Below are 24,461 nucleotides of genomic sequence, written 5' to 3' on the forward strand. Positions count from 1 at the left end.
TCCCCCCGCCCCACCAGTGTGGTGCTTCCTTTCCCAGGATGGGGATGTAAAGGCATGGGAGTGTGAGGTGATACACTTTGGGAGGACGAACAAGGCAAGGGAATATACAATGGATGGTAGGACCCTAGGAAGTACAGAGGGTCAGAGGGACCTTGGTGTACTTGTCCATAGATCACTGAAGGCAGCAGCACAGGTAGATAAGGTGGTTAGGAAGGCATATGGGATACTTGCCTTTCTTAGCTGAGGCACAGAATATAAGAGCAAGGAGGTTATGATGGAGCTGTATGAAACACTAGTTAGGCCACAGCTGGATTACTGTGTACAGTTCTGGGCACCACACTATAGGAAGGATGGGACTGCACTGGAGAGGGTGCAGAGGAGATTCACCAGGATGTTGCCTGGGCTGGAGCATTTCAGCTATGAAGAGAGACGGAAAAGGCTAGGGTTGTTTTCTTTAGAGCAGAAAGACTGAGGGGGGACCTGATTGAGGTATGTAGAATTATGAGGGGCATTGATAGGATAGATAGGAAGAAACTTTTTCCCTTAGCGGAGAGGTCAATAACCAGAGGGTGTAGATTTAAGGTAATGGGCAGGAGGTTTACAAGGGATTTGAGGAAAAATATTTTCACCCAGAGGGTGGTTGGAATCTGGAACACATTGCCTGAAAAGGTGCTGGAGGCAGGAACCCTCACAACATTTAAGAAGTATTTAGATGAGCACTTGAAATGCCATAGCGTACAAGGCAACAGGCCAAGTGCTGGAAAATGGGATTAGAATAGATAGGTGCTTGATGGCCGGCACAGTCACGATGGGCCGAAGGGCCTGTTTCTATGCTGTATAACTCTATGACTCTATGCACCGAAGATGGTGGCAGACCCTCAAGATTGGAGGTAAGTCTATTTAAATGTAATAATTTTATTCATTTGACTAAGTAAATCGTGGTCCCGTCCCCCAGTGGGGGTGGGGGGCCACCATGGAGCCTCGTCACTGCTGGGAGGATCGGGCCGAGCCCTCACATCATCGAGGTCCATGGCGGGCCTCATCCGGAGCCATCTTCAGGCTCCCCCGCCTCCCCCCCACCCCCCGTTCACGGAACCAGACGCCTGGGGGAGAACAAAATCCAGCCCTTAGAGTATTGTTATTGTGTGCAGTTCCAGTCTAAGAGCAAAGACCAAAGTATGGAAAGTCCTCATCAGGGAACTCCTCTTTGCTGACGATGCTGCTTTAACATCTCACACTGAAGAGTGCCTGCAGAGTCTCATCGACAGGTTTGCGGCTGCCTGCAATGAATTTGGCCTAACCATCAGCCTCAAGAAAACGAACATCATGGGACAGGACGTCAGAAATGCTCCATCCATCAATATCGGCGACCACGCTCTGGAAGTGGTTCAAGAGTTCACCTACCTAGGCTCAACTATCACCAGTAACCTGTCTCTCGATGCAGAAATCAACAAGCGCATGGGAAAGGCTTCCACTGCTATGTCCAGACTGGCCAAGAGAGTGTGGGAAAATGGCGCACTGACACGGAACACAAAAGTCCGAGTGTATCAGGCCTGTGTCCTCAGTACCTTGCTCTACGGCAGCGAGGCCTGGACAACGTATGCCAGCCAAGAGCGACGTCTCAATTCATTCCATCTTTGCTGCCTCCGGAGAATACGTGGCATCAGGTGGCAGGACCGTATCTCCAACACAGAAGTCCTCGAGGCGGCCAACATCCCCAGCTTATACACACTACTGAGTCAGCGGCGCTTGAGATGGCTTGGCCATGTGAGCCGCATGGAAGATGACAGGATCCCCAAAGACACATTGTACAGCGAGCTCGCCACTGGTATCAGACCCACCGGCCGTCCATGTCTCCGCTTTAAAAACGTCTGCAAACGCGACATGAAGTCCTGTGACATTGATCACAAGTCGTGGGAGTCAATTGCCAGTATTCGCCAGAGCTGGCGGGCAGCCATAAAGGCGGGGCTAAAGTGTGGCGAGTCAAAGTGACTTAGCAGTTGGCAGGAAAAAAGACAAAAGCGCAAGGAGAGAGCCAACTGTGTAACAGCCCCGACAAACAAATTTCTCTGCAGCACATGTGGAAGAGTCTGTCACTCTAGAATTGGCCTTTATAGCCACTCCAGGCGCTGCTTCACAAACCACTTACCCACCTCCAGGCACTTACCTATTGTCTCTCGAGACAAGGAGGCCAAAGAAGAAAGAAGATTATAGAAAGGATATAGAAGCACTGGAGAGGGTGCAGAGAATTACAAGAATAATATCAGAAATGGATTACCAGGCTGGGTCTCTTTTCTCCTGAAAAAAGAAGGTTAAGGGGTGACCTAATAGAGGTCTTTAATATGATGAAAAGTTTTGATAGAGTGGATACAGAGAGAATATTTACTCCTGTGGGGAGGAGCATAACTCGGGGCCATCAATATAAGATAGTCACCAATAAATCCAATGGGGAATTCAGAAGAACTTTCTTTCCCCAGAGTGTGGTGAGAATGTGGAACTCACTACCACAGGGAGTGGTGAGAATGTGGAACTCACTACCACAGGGAGTGGTGAGAATGTGGAACTCACTACCACAGGGAGTGGTGAGAATGTGGAACTCACTACCACAGGGAGTGGTGAGAATGTGGAACTCACTACCACAGGGAGTGGTTAAGGTGAATAATATCGACACATTTAAGGGGAAACTGGATAAACAGATGAAGGAGAAAGGAATAGAAGGATATGTTGATAGATTTAAGTGAGGAAAGATGGGAGGAGGCTTGAGTGGAGCATAAACACTGGCAAAGACGGTTTGCACCAAATGACCTGGTTCTGTGTCGTGTATCCCGTGTAATAATGTGGGGAAATGTGAAGTTATCCAGTTTAAATGGTGAGAGACTGGGAAATGTGGATATTCAGAGGGATCTGGGTGTCCTTGTACACAAATCACAGAAAGTTAACTTCCAGATACACAAGCAATTAGGAAAGCAAGTGGTATGTTAGCCTTTAATACAAAGGGATTGGAGTAAAGAAATCTTACTACAATTATACAGGCATTGATGTGACCATACCTGGAGCACTTGTACAGTTTTAGGCTCCTTACCTGAGGAAGGATCTACTTGCCTTAGAGAGAATGCAATGAAGGTTCAGTAAACTGAATCCTGGGGTGAGGGGATTGTCCCATGAGTAGACTGGGCCTATATTCCCTGAAGTTTAGAAGAATGAGAGGCGATCTCATTGAAACATATAAAATGCTTTGCGGGGCTAGACAGTGTTGATACTGAGAGACTGTTTCCCCCTGGCTGGAGAGTCTAGAACTAGGGGTCACAGTCTCAGGATAAGGGGTCGGCCATTTGGGACTTAGAAGAGGAGTCTGAATGGCCTCTTTCTGTGCTATAATGACTCTGCGATTCAGAGGGTTGTGAATTGTAATTCTCTCCCCAGAGAGTTGTAGATGCTCAGTTGTTGATTATATTCAAGACAGGGATTGATAGATTTTTGGATAATAAGAGAATTTCGGGATATGGGGATTTTGTGGGAAGGTGCAGTTGATGTAGAAGATCAGCCATGATCTTGTGGAAAGGTGGAGCAGGGTTGAGGGGCTGAATGGCTTAGTCCTATTTCTTATGTTCTAATGTCCCCATATTCTGTGGCTCAGTAGATAACACTCTCACCTCTCAGCAGATTGTGGGTTTGAGTCTCACATCAGAGACTTGTGCCTATAATCTAGGCTGCCAGCCACCGTGCAGCACTGAGAGAGTGTTACACTGCCAGAGGTGAGACATTAAACTGAGAGCTGTCTCAGGGTGGATGTAAAAGATCCCATGGGAATATTTGAAGGCGGGAAATAAGTTCTCCCCAGTGTCCTGCCCAATGATTGATTGGCATGTTTCCACGTGAAAGAGATGATGGGAATGCAGCCTCAGAACTTTGAGGAGATCATCTGCTGCACTTCTTTTGAAGGTTGAACAAGTCGATTCTGGAAAGGCAAAGTCTGCCACAGTTCCACACATGAAGTTGTCGCTTGTCAGTGGTGTGGGATGGACTCTGTTGATGCTTTGTTTGCAGGGCTGCCATCTGCTTTGGAGTTTCTGAAACCACATATCGTCATGGTGACAAATTCCTGCCCACAGCTGGTGTCACCATTTCTATCGATTGTCAGCTAGACTTTCCCACTTGTCATGATTGAAGTTGAGGGCCTTCATGTCTCTTTTCACAGCATCCTTGAATCGGGATTTTGGGTGCCTGCTGGTCTCTGGGCACGGGTTACCTCCCTGTACAGCAGACCCTTGGGAATGAGGCCATCTTCCATCCTGTACACATACACAGACCAGCAAATCCTTCTTTGCTTGATTAGCACCAGCATGCTTGGCATGTTTGTGTTAGAAAGGACTGTTTCATTGGTGGCTTTGCCTTTCCATGTGATGCCGAGGATGTGTCACATGTAGACACCAGAGATGGAAGTTATTGAGCCTTTTTTCTTGGTAGGTTTAAGTTGCCTAGGCTTTGCTGCCATACAGCAATGTGCTGAGGATACAGGCCTTGTAGATGAGCATCTTGGTCCTGTGGGTCCGCTTATCCATGCCCATTCTGTTAGTTGGCCAAAGTTGGTGACTGCCTTTCCAATGCGTGCTCCGAGCTCTTCATCCAGAGACAGGATGTCTGTCACTATAGATCCAAGGAGCAGAATTTTCTGACTGCTTCCAGTGGTGTGTTCTTGTGTTTGATCACAGGTGGAGAGACAACACCCTGTCCCATAACTACAGTTTTCTTGACACTGATGGTGAGGGGGAACATGACACAGGCATGGGACAGAAAATCCATGAGACTTGGAACTGGTCTTCTGTCTGGGCAGCTCGTGCAGCACCATCAGCGTACAGAAGTTCAGGACACGGTACACTTTAGTCTTGGATTTTAGTCTTGATAGGTTGAGGAGTTTCCTGTCTGTGTGTGGAGGTACACTCCTTCCATGTCAGCAGGGAAAGAGTAGGGCAAGAGGACAAAGAAAAAGATATAAAACAGGTTAAAAGCTAAGATACAGCCCTGTTTTATCCCATTCTTGATCTCAAAACTGTCAGAGGTGGAGCTGTCAAACTGCATGGTGTGGTGTACGTTATCACATAAGAACCATATGAGACTATGTAGCCTGGGAGGACAGGTGATTTTCTCTGGTATCCGGCCCGTCCTGCTCACGGTGTCAAATGCTTTTGTGAAAAGCAAGGTAGAATAGCGTTTGCTGATCTCTGCACTTCCCTTGAAGCTGACATAGGGTGAAGATCATATGAGGTGTTTCAAAGTCGTGATTGGCATCTCAATTATCTGCGTTAATGTGTTGTTGATAGAAAAGCCCACTCCATGTTCACGCTGGTCATCTGCAGTTTTACCTTGCCATCAGAAGGTATAATTGGTCTCGTGTATTGCTCTTGTGTCGGCCAATCTAGTCTCTTGGAGAGCAGCAATATCTATGTTGAACATCTGTAGCTCACAGTCGATCAATGCCATCTTACAAATATTATCTGTTGACTCCAAGTGTTCATGCAGGCCAAGATGCATTGTTCCAAGCTGAAAAATCTTCACCTTTTGTTTCGTGGTAGCCATTTTCTATCTGCTAGTCAGGATAGGATCTCTAATCCTCACACACCCATCGAGGAAGGCAGCCGTTGGCAGGTCAGTACCTTATTGGCTGGAGGCTGCCCAGTTTGAGGCAGGCAGTGATTGACCAATAGAATGCATTGATCCTTCCCACAATCAGAGGCAACCTGTGGCACCCTTCCCTTACGCCAATCAAGCAAGGTTTATAATCCATAAACTGCTACCTCATGTGTTGGTCCCCTCACTGGTAAGAAAGGTCTACAGTTTATTTTCATATATAGGGAGTTCTAAAGTAATGAGGACCAGGGAAGAAGGGCCCGAGAGTAATTGATATTATTTGATATTAAGCATCTTCCAAAAGGTTTAATTTAAAGGGTTAAGTCATGGCAGGAGAGCTCAAAGCCGTGGTGTGCTCCTCGTGCTCTATGTGGGAAGCCGGGAACAATCCCAGTGCCCGGGACCAGCATGTGTGCAGGAAGTGTGTCCAGCTGCAGCTCCTGGAAGCCCGGGTTTTGGAGCTGGAGCAGTGGCTGGGGACACTGTGGAGCATCCGCGAGGTGGAGAGTATCGTGGATAGCACGTATAGACAGGTGGTCACACTGCAGGCTCAGACTCCACAGGCAGGAAGGGTATGGGTGACCACCAGGCAGAGCAAGAGGACTAGGCAGGCAGTTCAGGAATCTCCTCTGGCTATTCATCTGCAAAACAGATATATTGCTTTGGATACTGTTGGGGGGAATGGCCTCTCAGAGGAAAGCAGCAACAGCCCAATTCGTTGCACCACAGTTGGCTCTGCTGCACAGGGGAGGAGTAAAAAGTGTGGGAATGCAATAGTTATAAGGGATTCAATTGTAAGGGGAATAGACAGGCGTTTCGTGGCCGCAAAAGAGACTCCAGGATGGTATGTTGTCTCCCTGGTGCTAGGGTCAAGGATGTATCAGAGCGGTTACAGAACATTCTGAAGGGGGAGGGTGAACAGCCAGAGGTCATGGCACACATTGGTACAAATGACGTAGGTAAAAAAAAGGATGAGGTCCTAAAGGCAGAATATAGGGAGGTAGGAAGTAAGTTGAAAACTAGGACCTCAAAGGTTTGTATTGGAGTGCTGACTTGGGTTGCAATAGTGTGCTACAGTGGAAGTTTGGTAAGTGAGGATAATTAAGGGTTAATTTTATCTTAAATCTAGTCTGTCTTTTATTTAGCAGATTAATTTAACAGTTGCTGTTTGGGTTGGAGAAGGTGAGTTTTAGACCAGCTTTAAACAGGGTTCACTCAGGCTCTGCTTGCAGCTGCACCTTGTTAATTAGAGAATTGGTTTAAACCAGTTTTCAGGGGGCTAGAGTCAGTCAGTATAAAAGTGAGCCATCTGAGTGTTGACTTGTGTTGCAATAAGAGTGCTACAGTGGATGTTTGGTAAGTGAGGAAGTTCGGTAAGGAGGGAGCGAGGAGCTCCTTTCATTTCCTACCTGTCCTCAGAGTGAGGGGAGCCCAGAGCTTCCAAAGAGCACAGCTGACTGGGAGAAGACTCGGAGGGCAGAGTTCCGGACCGGTAAGTATAAAAAACTTACCTCTGGTTAAAAAAAACTGAAAGTGAGGTCACAGGAAAGCTGTGACCTGATTGGCTGGTAGGGAACTTTTTTTTACTGAATTTAAAATAAAACATTGATAAAAATTGAGTAAAACCCAAATTAACTAATTAATAAGTAGAGTAACTAAACCAGAGGGAGGAGATTACTGTATTTAGTTAGCATTTAATATTTATAGTAGGAATCTAACACTAGGGACCATATAGTTATAACAATTTAGTAAGGATTTAATAAGTATTTATTTATCTTAAATTAATTAACTAATTAGTGCTAGAAATGTCAGTTAGAGGGGTGAAATGCTTCACCTGTGAGATGTGGGAGGTCTGTGATGCTTCCAGCGTTCCGGACGACTGCATCTGCAGGAAGTGTACCCAGTTGCAGCTCCTCACAGACCGCATGGATCGGTTGGAGCGGCAACTGGATGCACTTAGGAGCATGCAGGTGGCGGAGAGCATCATAGACAGGAGTTTTAGAGAAGTGGTTACACCCAAGGTGCAGGCAGATAGATGGGTGACCGCTAGAAGGGGCAGGCAATCAGTGCAGGAATCCCCTGTGGCTATCCCCCTCTCTAACAAGTATACCGTTTTGGATACTGTTGGGGGGGATGGCCTATCAGGGGAAAACAGCAGCAGCCAGAGCAGTGGCACCACGGCTGGCACTGTTGTTCAGCAGGGAGGCACAAAGCGCAGAAGAGCAATAGTTATAGGGGACTCTATAGTCAGGGGCACAGATAGGCACTTCTGTGGACGTGAAAGAGACTCCAGGATGGTATGTTGCCTCCCTGGTGCCAGGGTCAACGATATCTCTGAATGGACAGGAGGCATTCTGAAGGGGGAGGGTGAACAGCCAGAGGTTGTGGTACACATCGGTACCAATGACATAGGCAGGAAGAGTGACGAGGTCCTGCAGGGGGAGTTTAGGGAGTTAGGTAGAAAGTTAAAAGACAGGACCTCTAGGGTTGTAATCTCGGGATTACTCCATGTGCCACGTGCCAGTGAGGCTAGAAATAGGAAGATAGTGCAGCTAAACATGTGGCTGAACAGCTGGTGTAGAGGGGAGGGTTTCAGATATCTGGACCATTGGGATCTCTTCAGGGACAGATGGGACCTGTACAAGAAGGACGGGTTGCATCTAAACTGGAGGGGCACTAATATCCTGGCTGCAAGGTTTGCTAACGTCACTCGGGAGGGTTTAAACTAGTGTGGCAGGGGGTGGGAACCAGAGCAGGAGGACAGCAAGTGAAAGAAATGAGGAGGAACGAGTAAATAAGGCCAGTAAGACTAAGAGGAAGAGCAAGCAGGGAGATGTTGCTGAGAACAGCGGGACTGGTAGGCTGAAGTGCATTTGTTTCAATGCGAGAAGTATAACAGGTAAGGCAGATGAACTTAGAACTTGGATTAGTACTTGGAACTATGATGTTGCTATTACAGAGACATGGTTGAGGGAAGGACAGGATTGGCAGCTAAATGTTCCAGGATTTAGAAGCTTCAGGTGGGATAGAGGGGGAAGTAAAAGGGGTGAGGGAGTTGCATTACTGGTTAAGGAGAATATCACAGCTGAACTGCGGGAGGACACCTCAGAGGGGTCATGCAGCGAGGCAATATGGGTGGAGCTCAGGAATAGGAAGGGTGCAGTCACGATGTTGGGGGTTTTCTACAGGCCTCCCAACAGCCAGCGGGAGGTAGAGGAGCAGATATGTAGACAGATTTGGGAAAGATGTAAAGGTAACAGGGTTGTAGTGGTGGGTGATTTTAACTTCCCCAATATTGACTGGGACTCACTTAGTGCTAGGGGCTTGGATGGGGCAGAATTTGTAAGGAGCATCCAGGAGGGCTTCTTGAAACAATATGTAGATAGTCCAACTAGGGATGGGGCCGTATGGACCTGGTATTGGGGAATGAGCCCGGCCAGGTGGTCGAAGTTTCAGTAGGGGAGCATTTCGGGAGCAGTGACCATAATTCCATAAGTTTTAAGGTACTTGTGGATAAGGATAAGAGTAGTCCTTGGGTGAAGGTGCTAAATTGGGGGAAGGCTAATTATAACAATATTAGGCAGGAACTGAAGAATTTAGATTGGGGGCGGCTGTTTGAGGGTAAATCAACATCTGACATGTGGGAGTCTTTCAAACGTCAGCTGATTAGAATCCAGGACCAGCATGTTCCTGTGAGGAAGAAGGATAAGTTTGGCAAGTTTCGGGAACCTTGGATAACATGGGATATTGTGAGCCTAGTCAAAAAGAAAAAGGAAGCATTTGTAAGGGCTGGAAGGCTAGGAACAGACAAATCCCTTGAGGAATATAAAGACAGTAGAAAGGAACTTAAGCAAGGAGTCAGGAGGGCTAAAAGGGGTCATGAGAAGTCATTGGCAAACAGGATAAAGGAAAATCCCAAGGCTTTTTATACGTATATAAAGAGCAAGAGGGTAACCAGGGAAAGGGTTGGCCCACTCAAGGACAGAGAAGGGAATCTATGTGTGGAGCCAGAGGAAATGGGCGAGGTACTAGATGAGTACTTTGCATCAGTATTCACCAAGGAGAAGGACTTGGTGGATGTTGAGCCTAGGGAAGGGAGTGTTGATAGTCTCAGTCATCTTATTATCAAAAAGGAGGAGGTGTTTGGTGTCTTGCAAGGCATTAAGGTAGATAAGTCCCCAGGGCCTGATGGGATATACCCCAGAATACTGAGGGAGGCAAGGGAAGAAATTGCTGGAGCCATGACAGAAATCTTTGCATCCTCATTGGCTACAGGTGAGGTCCCAGAGGACTGGAGAATAGCCAATGTTGTTCCTTTGTTTAAGAAGGGTAGCAAGGATAATCCAGGAAATTATAGGCCGGTGAACCTTACATCAGTGGTAGGGAAATTATTAGAGAGGATTCTTCAGGACAGGATTTACTCCCATTTGGAAACAAATGGACTTATTAGCGAGAGGCAGCATGGTTTTGTGAAGGGGAGGTCGTGTCTCACTAATTTGATTGAGTTTCTTGAGGAAGTGACGAAGATGATTGATGAAGGAAGGGCAGTGGATGTTATCTATATGGACTTCAGTAAAGCCTTTGACAAGGTCCCTCATGGCAGACTGGTACAAAAGGTGAAGTCACACTGGATCAGAGGGGAGCTGGCAAGATGGATACAGAACTGGCTCGGTCATAGAAGACAGAGGGTAGCAGTGGAAGGGTGCTTTTCTGAATGGAGGGATGTGACTAGTGGTGTTCCGAGGGATCAGTGCTGGGACCTTTGCTGTTTGTAGTATATATAAATGATTTGGAGGAAACTATAGCTGGTCTGATTAGTAAGTTTGCGGACGACACAAAGGTTAGTGGAGTTGCGGATAGTGATGAGGATTGTCAGAGGATACAGCAGGATATAGTTTGGTTGGAGACTTGGGTGGAGAAATGGCAGATGGAGTTTAATCCAGACAAATGTGAGGTAATGCATTTTGGAAGATCTAATGCAGGTGGGAAGTATACAGTAAATGGCAGAACCCTTAGGAGTATTGACAGGCAGAGAGATCTGGGCGTACAGGTCCACAGGTCACTGACAGTGGCAACGCAGGTGGATAAGGTAGTCAAGAAGGCATACGGCATGCTTGCCTTCATCGGCCGGGGCATAGAGTATAAAAATTGGCAAGTCATGCTGCAGTTGTACAGAACTTTAGTTAGGCCACACTTGGAATATTGCATGCAATTCTGGTCGCCACACTACCAGAAGGACGTGGAGGCTTTGGAGAGGGTACAGAGGAGGTTTACCAGGATATTGCCTGGTCTGGAAGTCATTAGCTCTGAGGAGAGGTTGAATAAACTCGGATTGTTTTCACTGGAACGACGGAGGTGGAGGGGCGACATGATAGAGGTTTACAAAGTTATGAGCGGCATGGACAGAGTGGATAGTCAGAAGCTTTTTCCCAGGGTGGAAGAGTCAGTTACTAGGGGACATAGGTTTAAGGTGAGAGGGGCAAAGTTTAGAGGGAATGTGCGAGGCAAGTTTTTTTTTTTACACAGAGGGTGGTGAGTGCCTGGAACTTGCTGCCGGGGTAGGTGGTGGAAGCAGGTACCATAGAGACGTTTAAGAGGCATCTTGACAAATAAATGAATAGGATGGGAATAGAGGGATACAGTCCCTGGAAGTGCAGAAGGTTTTAGTTTAGGCAGGCATCAAGATCGGCGCAGGCTTGGAGGGCCGAATGGCCTGTTCCTGTGCTGTACTGTTCTTTGGTAGTGATCTCAGGATTACTATCAGTACCACGTGCTAGTCAGAGTAGAAATAGCAGGATATATCGGATGAATACGTGGCTGAAGAGATGGTCTGAGGGGGAGGATTTTAGATTCCTGGGACATTGGGACTGGTTCTGGGGGAGGTGGGACCAGTACAAACTGGACGGGTTACATCTGGGCTGGACTGGGACTGATGTCCTAGGAGGAGTATTTGCTAGAATGGTTGGGGAGGGTTTAAACTAAAATGACAGGGGGGTGGGAACCATTGCAAGGAGTCAGAGGAGGGGGGGATCAAAGACAAGAACAAAAGACAGTAAGGGGAATAAGAAAAGTGATAGGCAGAGAAATCAAGGGCCTGAATCAAACAGGGCCACAGTGAAAAATAGTGGGAAGGGGACAAGTAATGTTAAAAAGACAAGCCTTAAGGCTTTGTGCCTTAACGGGTGGAGCATTCGCAATAAAGTGGATGAATTAATCGCGCAAATAGATGTAAACAGGTATGATCTAGTCGGGATTACGGAGACATGGCTGCAAGGTGACCAGGGATGGGAAATGAACATCCAGGGATATTCAGTATTTAGGAAGGACAGACAAAAAGTAAAAGGCGGTGGAGTTGCATTGCTGGTTAAAGAGGAAATTAACGCAATAGTGAGGAAAGATATTAGCTCTGACGATGTGGAATCTGTATGGGTAAAGCTGAGAAACACTAAGGGGCAAAAAACGTTAGTGGGGGTTGTATATAGACCCCCAAACTGTAGTGGTGATCTTGGGAATGGCATTAAATAGAAAATGAGAGACGCATGCGAGAAAGGAACATCTGTAATTATGGGTGACTTTAATCTGCATATAGATTGGGCAAATCAAATTAGTCACAATACCATAGAGGAGGAATTCTTGGAGTGTATACGGGATGGTTTTCTGGACCAATACGTTGAGGAACCAACTAGAGAACAGGCCATCCTAGACTGGGTATTGTGTAATGAGAGAGGACTAATTAACAATCTAGTGGTGCGAGACCCCTTGGGGATGAGCGACCATAATATGATAGAATTCTTCATCAAGATGGAGAGTGACGTAGTTGATTCTGAGACTAGGGTCCTGAATCTTAATAAAGGAAACTATGAAGGTCTGAGGCACGAGTTGGCTATGATGGATTGGGAAACGTTACTTAAAGGGATGACGGTGGATAGGCAATGGCAAACATTTAAAGAGCGCATGGATGAACTGCAACAATTGTTTATCCCTGTCTGAGGCAAAAGTAAAATGGGAAAGGTAGTTAAACCATGGCTTACAAGGGAAATTAGAGATAGCATTAGATCCAAGGCAGACAAATTTTCCAGAAAAATCAACAGACCTGAGGATTGGGAGCAGTTTAGAATTCAGCAAAGGAGGACCAAGGGATTGATTAAGAAGGGGAAAATAGAGTACGAGAGCAAGCTTGCAGGGAACATAAAAACTGACTAAACGTTTCTATAGATATGTGAAGAGAAAAAGATTGGTGAAGACAAATGTAGGTCCCTTACAGTCAAACAGGGGAATTTATTATGGGAACAAAGAAATGGCTGACCAACTAAATGCATACTTTGGTTCTGTCTTCACAAAGGAGGACACAAATATCATACCAGAAATGTTGGGGAACATAGGGCTTAGTGAGAGAGGAATTGAAGGAAATGGGACTGAAGGCCGATAAACCCCAGGGCATGATGGTCTGCATCCCAGACTACTTAAGGAAGTGGCACTAGAAATAGTGAATGCATTGGTGGTCATCTTCCAAGATTCTATAGACTCTGGAACAGTTCCTACAGATTGGAGGGTAGCTAATGTAACCCCACTATTTAAAAAGGGAGGTAGAGAGAAAGCAGGGAATTATAGACCAGTCAGCCTGATGTTGGTAATGGGGAAAATTCTAGAGTCCATTATCAAAGATTTTATAGCAGAGCACTTGGAGAACAGTGGTAGAATCGGACAGAGTCAGCATGGATTTACGAAAGGGAAATCGTGCTTGACAAATCTACTAGAATTTTTTGAGGATGTAACTAGTAGAGTTGATGAGGGGGAGCCAGTGGATGTGGTTTATTTGGACTTTCAGAAGGCTTTCAACAAAGTCCCACATAAGAGATTAGCATTTAAAATTAAAGCACATGGGATTGGGGGTAGTGTATTGCGATGGATAGAAAATTGGTTGGCAGACAGGAAACAAAGAGTAGGAATAAACGGGCCTTTTTCCGAATAGCAGGCAGTGACTAGTGGGGTACCGCAGGGATCGGTGCTAGGACCCCAGCTATTCACAATATGTATTAATGATTTAGATGAGGGAACTAAATGTAATATCTCCAAATTTGCAGATGACACAAAACTGGGTGGGAGGGTGAGTTGTGAGGAGGATGCAGAGAGGCTTCAGGGTGATGTGGACAAGTTGAGTGACTGGGCTAATGCATGGCAGATACAGTATAATGTGTTAAATGTGAGGTTATCCACTTTGGTAGCAAAAACAGGAAGGCAGATTATCTGAATGGCTATAAACTGAGAGAGGGGAATATGCAACGAGACGAGTTCTCGTACACCAGTCGCTGAATGTAAACATGCAGGTGCAACTTGCGATAATAAAGGCAAATGGTATGTTGGCCTTCATAGCGAGAGGATTCGAGTACAGAAGCAGGGATGTCTTGCTGCAATTATACAGGGCCTTGGTGAGGCCACACCTGGAATATTGTCTGCAGTTTTGGTCTCCTTATCTGAAGAAGGATGTTCTTGCTATCGAGGGAGTGCAGCGAAGGTTTACCAGACTGATTCCTGGGATGGCGGGACTGACGTATGAGGAGAGATCGAGTCAGTTAGGATTATATTTGCTGGAGTCCAGAAGAGTGAGGGGGGATCTCATAGAAACCTATAAAATTCTAACAGGACTTGACAGGGTAGATGCAGGAACGATGTTCCCAATGGTGGGGGAGTCCGGAGCCAAGGGTCATAGTCTAAGGATATGGGGTAAACCTTTCAGGACTGAGATGAGGAGAAATTACTTCACCAAGAGAGTGGTGACCCTGTGGAATTCGCTACCACAGAAAGCAGTTGAGGCCAGAACATTGTATGTTTTCAAGAAGGAGTTAGATATAGCTCTTGGGTATAAAGAGATCAAAGGGTATGGAATGAAAGCGGGAACAGGTTACTGAGTTGGATAGTCACCCATTATCACAATGAATGGTGGAGCAGGCCTGAAGGGCTGAATGGCCTCCTCCTGCTCCTATTTTCTATGTTTCTAAGAAGTGTCCTCTCCATTTGTTTTTTGGATGCCTAGCCTGGGGAGGATTTGGAGGCACAGACTTGCCCAGCACCTGCATCTCTCCCTTGACCTTACAGACTGAATCCAGATCAGGATGTCCAACCTTTTCACATGGGGGAGGGGCCACATTATAATTTTTGTCTTACATGGGGGGACCAATGAGACAATTTTGGAAAAATAAAGGCATTTAAAATACATCTTACCATTAATCAAAACAACAACAAATGTGCATTTTTGTGAAGAAGCTTTAAATAAGATGATTAATTTCTTGATTTACTTTCTCATCACTATGATGGACACTGATTTAGTGAGACACACCTGCCCAATATTTATCTGTCAACCAACACTCTTTAAAAACAGACGGTCTGGTCATTTATCTCATTGCTGTTTGTTGGATCTTGTTATGTGCAAATTGGCTGCTGTGCTTCCAACATTACAACAGTGACTACACTTCATTGGCTGTAAAGTGTTTTAGAATGTCCTGAGGATATTGAAAGTGAGGAAGAGGGGCCCATTTACAGGGCTGTGGGAAAAGCTCCACCAAAGAGCTGGCATGACTACAGCAGGCCAAATGGTCACCTTCTATGCTGTATCATTCTCTGAACAGCTTGAGAAAGGTGCTACACAAATGCATGTCTTTTCTTTTTTTCTCACTGTGATAGGGCCTGAACCCCAAACTCCCATCTAGACAATTATAGGCTGAATTATTTGGATAATCTCCATTAGACACTGTGTGTGGCCTCATTTGTTGGCATTTCCCCCAAGTCCGATATCTGAACAGCAACATGCTGGGCATCACCGGACTCCTCCCCAGTCACAGGGCCTCCAATTGGTCACAGAATTTCTCCAAGGAGAAAGATGGAGACGTGTATTGACTGGAATCACCATGAGAAACATTGGGCACACGAAAGGCCCATTGGGACAGGGTCAGATATTGACAAGAGAGGAGATAAAGGCCAATGGAAAAGGAGCAGAAACCAAGGCATTGTGGGAAGTGTTACCTCAATCTGAAGGTCATCATCGTGGAAACCGCTGATGGGATATTTGGGATGCTGCATCATTGGCACATGCACTGAACTCCCATCCTCCTTGTAAAATATATCATCTGAGGTTGCACGGGGGTCAAATTGAACTTGCCACAACCCTGCGTGTGTTGGAATGAAACACAAAACCAATCAGCATTTCGAACTTTCACCTTCATTTTCATTTTGTGAGCTGGAGAAACTGGGATTATTCTCCTCCGAACAGAGAAGGTTAAAGGGGGATTTAAAAATGATGAACAGCATTGATAGAATGAATAAGAAGAAATTGTTTCCAGTGGCAGGAGGGTCAGTAACCAGAGGACACAGATTTAAGATGATTGGTAAGAGAACCAGAGGGGGAGATGGGAAGAATTTTTTTACACAGCGAGTTGTTATGATCTGGAATGCACTGCCTGAAAGGGCGATGGAAGCGGATTCAGTAGTAACTATCAAAAGGGGTCCCGTACCCCAGTGAGAGTCAGCGTGTGTGGGTCCCGTACCCCAGTGAGAGTCAGCGTGTGTGGGTCCCGTACCCCAGTGAGAGTCAGCGTGTGTGGGTCCCGTACCCCAGTGAGAGTCAGTGTGTGTGGGTCCCGTACCCCAGTGAGAGTCAGTGTGTGTGGGACCCGTACCCCAGTGAGAGTCAGTGTGTGTGGGACCCGTACCCCAGTGAGAGTCAGCGTGTGTGGGACCCGTACCCCAGTGAGAGTCAGCGTGTGTGGGACCCGTACCCCAGTGAGAGTCAGCGTGTGTGGGACCCGTACCCCAGTGAGAGTCAGCGTGTGTGGGACCCGTACCCCAGTGAGAGTCAGCGTGTGTGGGACCCGTACCCCAGTGAGAGTCAGCGTGTGTGGGACCCGTACCCCAGTGAGAGTCAGCGTGTGTGGGACCCGTACCCCAGTGAGAGTCAGCGTGTGTGGGACCCGTACCCCAGTGAGAGTCAGCGTGTGTGGGACCCGTACCCCAGTGAGAGTCAGCGTGTGTGGGACCCGTACCCCAGTGAGAGTCAGCGTGTGTGGGACCCGTACCCCAGTGAGAGTCAGCGTGTGTGGGACCCGTACCCCAGTGAGAGTCAGCGTGTGTGGGTCCCGTACCCCAGTGAGAATCAGCGTGTGTGGGTCCCGTACCCCGGTGAGATTCAGCATGTCTGGATCCCGTACCCCAGTGAAATTCAGCGTGTGTGGGACCCGTACCCCAGTGAGAGTCAGCGTGTGTGGGACCCGTACCCCGGTGAGATTCAGCGTGTCTGGATCCCGTACCCCAGTGAGATTCAGCGTGTCTGGATCCCGTACCCCAGTGAAATTCAGCGTGTGTGGGACCCGTACCCCGGTGAGAGTCAGCGTGTGTGGGACCCGTACCCCGGTGAGAGTCAGCGTGTGTGGGACCCGTACCCCGGTGAGAGTCAGCGTGTGTGGGTCCCGTACCCCGGTGAGAGTCAGCGTGTGTGGGTCCCGTACCCCGGTGATATTCAGCGTGTCTGGATCCCGTACCCCGGTGAGATTCAGCGTGTCTGGATCCTGTACCCCAGTGAAAACGAATTTATTTACAAGAGCAGCTCAGAAAATCATCAGCTGAACATTTGAGGAGTGATCTGCTAGCTACCCATCAACTCCAAACAGGATGGAGATTGTGAGACTTGGCCAGAAGACAGACACACACACACCTTTAAAATGGATGGCATTGAGCAGCAGCAGAACGATGTTACTTGGAATCTCGTTGAAAAATGTTTTAATTTTCCGATCTGTCATCTGCTCCACCCAATTGTTGATCATGTTTGTATCCTTAGCATTTATACCGGACAGGAGCTGCGGCCGTGATTTGTAAAACTTCTCTGAATCTTCGATGAACTCAGGCTTAATGTGAAATCCTGTGTGGTGAAAACAGAGGGCATGAGACACACAAAACTAAGCATCAGACAGCCACACATAAACAACAACAACTTGCATTTATGTAGCATCTTTAACCTAATTAAACCTTCCAAGGTGCTTCACAGGAGCATTATAAAGTAAGACACCAAGCTACATATTAGGGAAGATGTCCAAAGCTTGGTCAAAGAGGTAGGTTTTAAGAAGTGTCTTAGAGGAGGAAAGCGAGGTGGACAGGTGCAGAGGTTTAAGGAGGGAATTCCAGAGCTTGGGGCCCAAGCAACTGAAGGCACAGCCGCCAATGGTGGAGCGATTAAAATCAGGGATGCACGAAAGTCCAGAATTAGAGGAGCGCAGAGATCTGAGGGTTATGGGGCTGGAGGAGATTACAGAGATAGGGAGGGGCGAGACCATGGAGGGATTTGAAAACAAGAATGAGAATTTTAAAAATTGAGGTGTTGCTAGACCAGAAGCCACTGTAGGTCAGTGAACACAGGGGGTGATGGGTGAACAGGACTTGGTGTGAGTTAAGACACAGGTAGCAGAGTTTTGGACAACCTCAAGTTTACAGAGGGTTGAATGTGGGAGGCTGGTCAGGAGTGCATTGGAATAGTCAAGTCTAGAGGTAACAGATATGGATGAGGCTTTCAGCAGCAGAACAGTTCAGGCAGGGGTGGAGTTGGGCAATGTTAGAGGTGGAAATAGGTGGTCTTAGTGATGGTGCGAATATGTGGCTGGAAGCTCATCTCAGGATCAAATAGGACATCAAGATTGCGAACTGTCTGGTTCAGCCTCAGACAGTTGCCATGGAGAGGGATGGAATTGGTAGCTAGGGAACGGAGCTGGGGACCGAAGACAATGGCTTCAGTCTTCTCAATATTTAATTGGAGGAAATTTCTGCTCATCCAGTACTGGATGTTGGATAACAGTCTGATAATTTAGATACAGTGGAGGGGTCAAGAGAGGTGGTGGTGAAGTAGAGCTGGGTGTCATCAGCGTACATATGGAAACTAACACTGTGCTTTCAGATGATGTCACCAAGTGGTAGCATGTAGGTGAGAATTAGAAGGGGGCCAAGGATAGATTGTTGGGGGACACCAGAGGTAACAGTGCAGAAATGAGAAGGGAAGACATCAGTGGTGATTCTCTGGTTACAATTAGATAGCTAAGAATAGAACCAAGCGCGAGCAGTCCCACCCAACTGGACGATGTGGAGGTGTTGGGGGAGCATGATGTGATCAACTGTCAAAGGCTGCAGATAAGACCAGAAGAATGACGAGGGAAATGTTATCTTTGTCACAGTCACGCAGGAGGTCATGTGTAACTTTGATAAGAGCTGTTTTGGTCCTACAGCGAGGGTAGAAACCTGAACATGGAGTTCCGGGAAAGGTGGGCACGGATTTGGGAGGTGACAACATGTTCTAGGACTTTGGAGAGGAAAGGGAGGTTGGAGATGGGATGGTAGTTTGCAAAGCGGGAGGTGTCAAGAGTTGGGTTTTTTGAAGAGAGGGGTGATGACAACAGACTTAATGGAGAGAGGGACAACACCAAAAGAGAGAGAAGTGTTAACAATATGGACTAACATGGGGACCAGGAGGGGAAGTTGGAATAAAGTGGAGGGTCCACCCAGGAGGTGGGTCTCTTAGACAAGACAAGCTCAGAGAGGGCATGAGGGGAGATAGCAGAGAAACTAGAGAAGGAAACAAGTTCAGGGCTAGGGCAGGGGGCAGCCTTAGAGGAAGATTGGCCCAGTGGTCTTGGAGAAGGAAGGGAAGTGACAGAGGCGGCTGATCGGATGATCTTGAATGACAAAGAAATCCATGAGCTCCTCGCACTTATTGTTGGAGGTGAGGGTGGAGGAGACAGGGGAGAGGGGTTTAAGAAAAGTTTCCTGTAGAGAAAAGAAGTCGGGAATTATCTTTGCATTCCAGGATGATCCTGGAATACTGAGCAGCTTTCACAGACAAAAGCAGGACCTGACGGTGCTTTATATGGTCCAGCCAGATCTGAGTGAATGGTTAAACTAGTTGTCCACCATATCTGTTCAAGTCTGCATCCCTTGGATTTAAGGGAGTGGAGATGAGGATTGTATTGGGTGAATGGACAGGGTGGGAGAGAGTAATGGTTTTATTGGGAACTAAGGCATTGAATGTGGAGGTGAGAGTTTGGCTGAACAAAATCTGTAACTGCAGAAATGTTGTTGTGAATGGAGGGCCAAAGGCTAGATAGTTGGGATTTTGAAAGTGCAGTTGTATGTGAATCGGTGAAGAGTTTTTTTTTCAGGGATGGATACTGAAGGTAGTAGGGGTTTGGAGGGAGAAGCAGGATGTGGATGGATGATACAAGGAAGTGATCAGAGATGGCTTTATCAGTGATTGATACGATGGGAGTAGCAAGGCCATGTAGAATTATAGAGTCATAGAAAGGTTACAACACAAAGAGGCCATTTGGCCTGTTGAGTCTGTGCCAGCTCTCTGCAAGAGCAATCTAGTTAGTCCCCCTCCCTTGCCTTTTCCCTGTAACCCTGCAAATTTTTCTCGAGATAAGGCTTTCCCTTTTGAAAGCCTTAATTGAATCTGCCTCCAGCATACCCTCAGGCAGTGCATTCCAGATCCCAACCACTCGCTGCGTAAAACATTTTTCTTCATGTCACCTTTGCTTCTTCAGTCATTCACTTTAAATCAATGTCCTCTGGTTCTCGGTCCTTCCGTCAGCGGAACAGTTTCTCTCCATCTACTCTGTCCAGACCCCTCATGATTTTGAGCACCTCTATCAATTCACCTCTTAACCTTCCCTTCTCCAAGGAGAACAGACCTAGCTTCTCCAATCTATCCACAGAACTGAAGTTCTCATCCATGGAACTATTCTCATGAATCTTTTCTGCACCCTCTCTAAAGCCCTCACATCCTTCCTGAAGTGAGGTGCCCTGAATCGGACATAATACTCTAGTTAAGGCTGAACCAGTGTTTTATAAAGGCTCATCCTAACTTCCTTGCTTTTGTACTCTATGCCTCTCTTTATAAATCCCAGGATGCTGTATGCCTTGTTAACCACTTTCTCACCCTGCCCTGCACCTTCAATGATTTGTGCACATATACCCCTAGGTCCCTCAATTCCTGCACCCTCTTTAGAATTGTACCCTTTATTTTATATTGCCTCTCCTTGTTCTTCCTACCAAAATGTATCACTTTACATTTCACTGCATTAAATTTCATCTGCCATGTGTCTGCCCATTCCACCAACTTGTCTATGTCCTCTTGAAGTCTATCACTATCCTCCTCACAATTCACAACACTTCCAAGTTTTGTATCATCTGCAAATTTTTAAATTGCGCCCTGTGTCACCAAATCTAGGTCATTAATATATATCAAGAAAAGCAGGGGTCCCGACACTGACCCTTGGGGAACCCCAGCTGTTCACCACTACTCACTCTTTCCTGTCATTCGGCTAATTTCCTATCCATGCTGCTACTGTCCCTTTTATTCCATGGGCTTTAACTTTGCTGACAAGCCTGTTGTGTGGCACTTTATCAAGTGCCTTTTGGAAGTCCATGTACACCATATCAACAGCATTACCCTGAACAACCCTCTCTGTCACCTCATCAAAAACTCAATCAACTTAGTTAAACACAATTTGCTCTTAACAAATCCGTGCTGGATTTTCTTAATTAATCTCCATTTGTCCAGGTGACTGCTAATGTTGTCCCGGGTTATTGTTTCTAAAAGATTTCCCACCACCGAGTTTAAACTGACTGCAATTCTCCAGTCCTCTGGTACTTTTTCACCCAGAGGGTGGTGGGTGTCTGGAATTCACTGCCAGGAAAGGTGGTGAAGGCAGAAACCCTCAATTCATTTCAAAAGGTACCTGGACATGCATCTGAAGTGCTGTAACCGGCAAGGCTATGGACCAGGTGCTGGAAGGTGAGATTAGATTGGGCAGCTAGTTTTTTCAGTCGGCGCAGACACGATGGGCTGAATGGCCTCCTTCTGTGCCATCATTTTTCTATGGTTCTATGGCACCACCCCTGTATCTAAGGAGAATTGGAAGATAATGACCAGTGCCTCTGCATTTTCCATCCTTACTTCCCTCAGGATTCTTGGATGCAGCTGATCCTGCCTGGCGACTTATCAACTTTAAGTACAGCCAGCCTTTCTAATACCTCCTCTTAGTCAATTTTTAGCCTATCCAGTGTGTCAACTGTAATATCAGGATATAAAGGGTTAATGCTGAAGACAGTGAGCGACCCCTCCCACTGTAAGAGTGATGATGTAACAGTCACATGAGAATAGGCTTGGGAGAAGAGAGAGCAGCACGAAGGATTCTAGCTTAGGCGGCTCGATGAGGGTGTATCTGGGATTATGTAAGTAAGGGCGGTGCAGTGGTTAGTACCGCAGCCTCACAGCTCCAGCGACCTGGGTTCAGTTCTGGGTACTGCCTGTGCGGAGTTTGCAAGTTCTCCCTGCGTCTGTGTAGGTTTCCGCCGGGTGCTCCGGTTTCCTCCCACAGCCAAAGACTTGCAGGTTGATAGGCAAATTGGCCATTGTAAATTGCCCCTAGTGTAGGTAGGTGGTAGGAGAATGGTGGGGATGTGGTAGAGAATATGGGATTAATGTAGGATTAGTATAAATGGGTGGTTGTTGGTCGGCACAGATTCGGTGGGCCGAAGGGCCTGTATCTCTAAGAAAAATAGAGTTCTTAGTTGACCTTATCCTGAGTCTGAGGCTTTCTCCAGAATGTCCCAGTTACACTACTAAATACAACAACAACCCTGTTCCCCCATTGTGCCCACTCCCCAACCCCCATCCCGCATTGTAAAGCCTGGCTACCAGACCTGATCCTGACTAGACCTGACTACATTTATTTATTTAGAGATACAGCACTGAAACAGACCCTTCGGCCCACCGAGTCTGTACCGACCATCAACCACCCATTTATACTAATCCTACACTAATCCCATATTCTTACCACATCCCCACCTGTCCCTCTATTCCCCTACCACCTACCTACACTAGGGGCAATTTATAACGGCCAATTTACCTATCAACCTGCAAGTCTTTGGCTGTGGGAGGAAACTGGAGCACCCGGAGGAAACCCACACAGACACAGGGAGAACTTGCAAACTCCGCACAGGCAGTACCCGGAATCGAACCTGGGTCGCTGGAGCTGTGAGGCATGTGTCGTCACGGGTCGGATCTATATTCCGAATCCAGCATCTGGGCTCAGTTCGGGTCTTTATTCCGAGTCCGGCATTTGCGTTCGGGTCAGATCGGGCTGGACAGTGTTGTTTCCGGGATGTTACGGGATCAGGACCATGATTTCCCACAACTCCAGCTGCAGGAATAGTCTGCTGCTGGAATGGATGAACGATATTCGTGTTGGGTCAGGTCGGGTGCAAAAAAAAATTAGAGGTCGGGTTCGGGGTCAGGTTGGGCCCGGGTTGGATTTTAATTTTATACCCGAGCCAGGCTTTACCCCACTGTGCCCACTCCCCATCCCCATTGTGCCCACTCCTCACCCCATCCTCCACTGTCCCCACTCCCCATTCCCATCCTCCATTGTGCCCACTTCCCATCCCATCCCGCCCCTCAGCCTGTCTGCTGGCTTATTCCTGGATACTCACCCTTTTTAATGTAGATTGCTGAGGCAATGCTGAGTGCACTCCTGGTGAAACTGTTGATGGTGGTGCAGAGCGTGTAGTGAGAACAGTTGAGTGAGGTGAAATGGAGGGTTTCTTGAAGTTGTTTCTCTGTCTTGTTCGCAGAACCTGGAGCAGGTGTTGCAGAAACAGAACTGGATTAATCACAGCTCTGCGTAGCCCCAGCATCCCCCTCCTCCCACCCACTGTTCCATTTTTGTGATCACAGACTAACCCTGAATGGGCCCCATTTTAAACAAAGGAACAAGAGTTGACCATTCAGCCCCTCGATCCTGTTCTGCCATTCCATCAGATCATGGCTGCTTTGGAAACTATCCACCCTCATAAACTTGAGCTCATTCAAAGCTTTGCTCTCTGTGTCCTAACTCACACCAATTCCTGTTCACCTATCGTCCCCTGTGCTTGCTGACCTACATTCGCTCCCAGTCAAGCAATGTCTTGATTTTAAAATTCTCACCCATGTTTTTAAATCCCTCCCTGGCCTCGCCCCTCCCTATCTCTGTAATCACATCCAGCCCTACAAGCCTCTGAGATCTCTGCACTCCTCTAATTCTGGCCTCTTGTGCATCCCTGATTTTCATTGTGACACCATTGGTGGCCATGCCTTCAATGTTACTTCATTCCATTTGCCTGCCATCCATTTATAAATCATCGGCAATGCACTAAAACATCTCAACACTCTTCACAGGAACATAATCAGACAAACATTTGACACCAAACCACATGAGGAGATATTCGGGCAGATGATTAAAAGCTTGGTCAAAGAGATACATACAAACATACGCATTAGGAGTAGGAGCAGGCCATTCGGCCCCTCGAACCTGCTCCACTATTCAATAAGTTCATGGCTGAACTGATTACTCCACATTTCCACCTACCCCTGATAACCTTCCACCCCCTTGTTAATCAAGAATCTATCTACCTCTGCCTTAAACATATTCAAAGACTCTGCTTCCACTGCTTTTTGAGAAAGAGTTCCAAAGACTCACCACCCTCTGAGAAAAAAATGTCTCCTCATCTCTGTCTTAAATGGGAAACTCCTTATTTTTAGACAGTGACTCCTGGTTTAGTTTAGTTTTATATTAGTTCTAGATTCTTCCTCAAGGGGAAACATCCTTTCCACATCCACCCTGTCAAGACCCCCCAGGATCTTATAGTTTCAGATAAGTCGCCTCTTACTCTTAATAATTCCAGCGGATACAAGCCTAGCCTGTCCAATCTTTCCTCATAAGATAGCCTGCCCATTCCAGGTATTAGTCTAGTAAACCTTT

The 24,461-nt window shown here is 46.9% G+C and overlaps 1 protein-coding gene across 1 annotated transcript in view; it reads right to left on the reverse strand.

Moving 5' to 3' along the window:
- The window catches only part of LOC137358961 (alpha-2-antiplasmin-like), a 44,710-nt gene that overhangs the window by 6,839 nt on the left and 13,410 nt on the right, over positions 1–24,461 (reverse strand). The window contains exons 5-7 of the mRNA XM_068025128.1: positions 23,155–23,298; positions 17,333–17,536; positions 15,649–15,791 (exon numbers count right to left, since the gene is read on the reverse strand). Of these exons, the coding sequence (XP_067881229.1) occupies positions 15,649–15,791; positions 17,333–17,536; positions 23,155–23,298 (491 nt within the window). The remainder of the gene's footprint in view (positions 1–15,648; positions 15,792–17,332; positions 17,537–23,154; positions 23,299–24,461) is intronic.

Source organism: Heterodontus francisci, unplaced genomic scaffold (genome assembly GCF_036365525.1).
Source record: "Heterodontus francisci isolate sHetFra1 unplaced genomic scaffold, sHetFra1.hap1 HAP1_SCAFFOLD_778, whole genome shotgun sequence".
Taxonomy (NCBI): Eukaryota; Metazoa; Chordata; class Chondrichthyes; order Heterodontiformes; family Heterodontidae; genus Heterodontus; species Heterodontus francisci.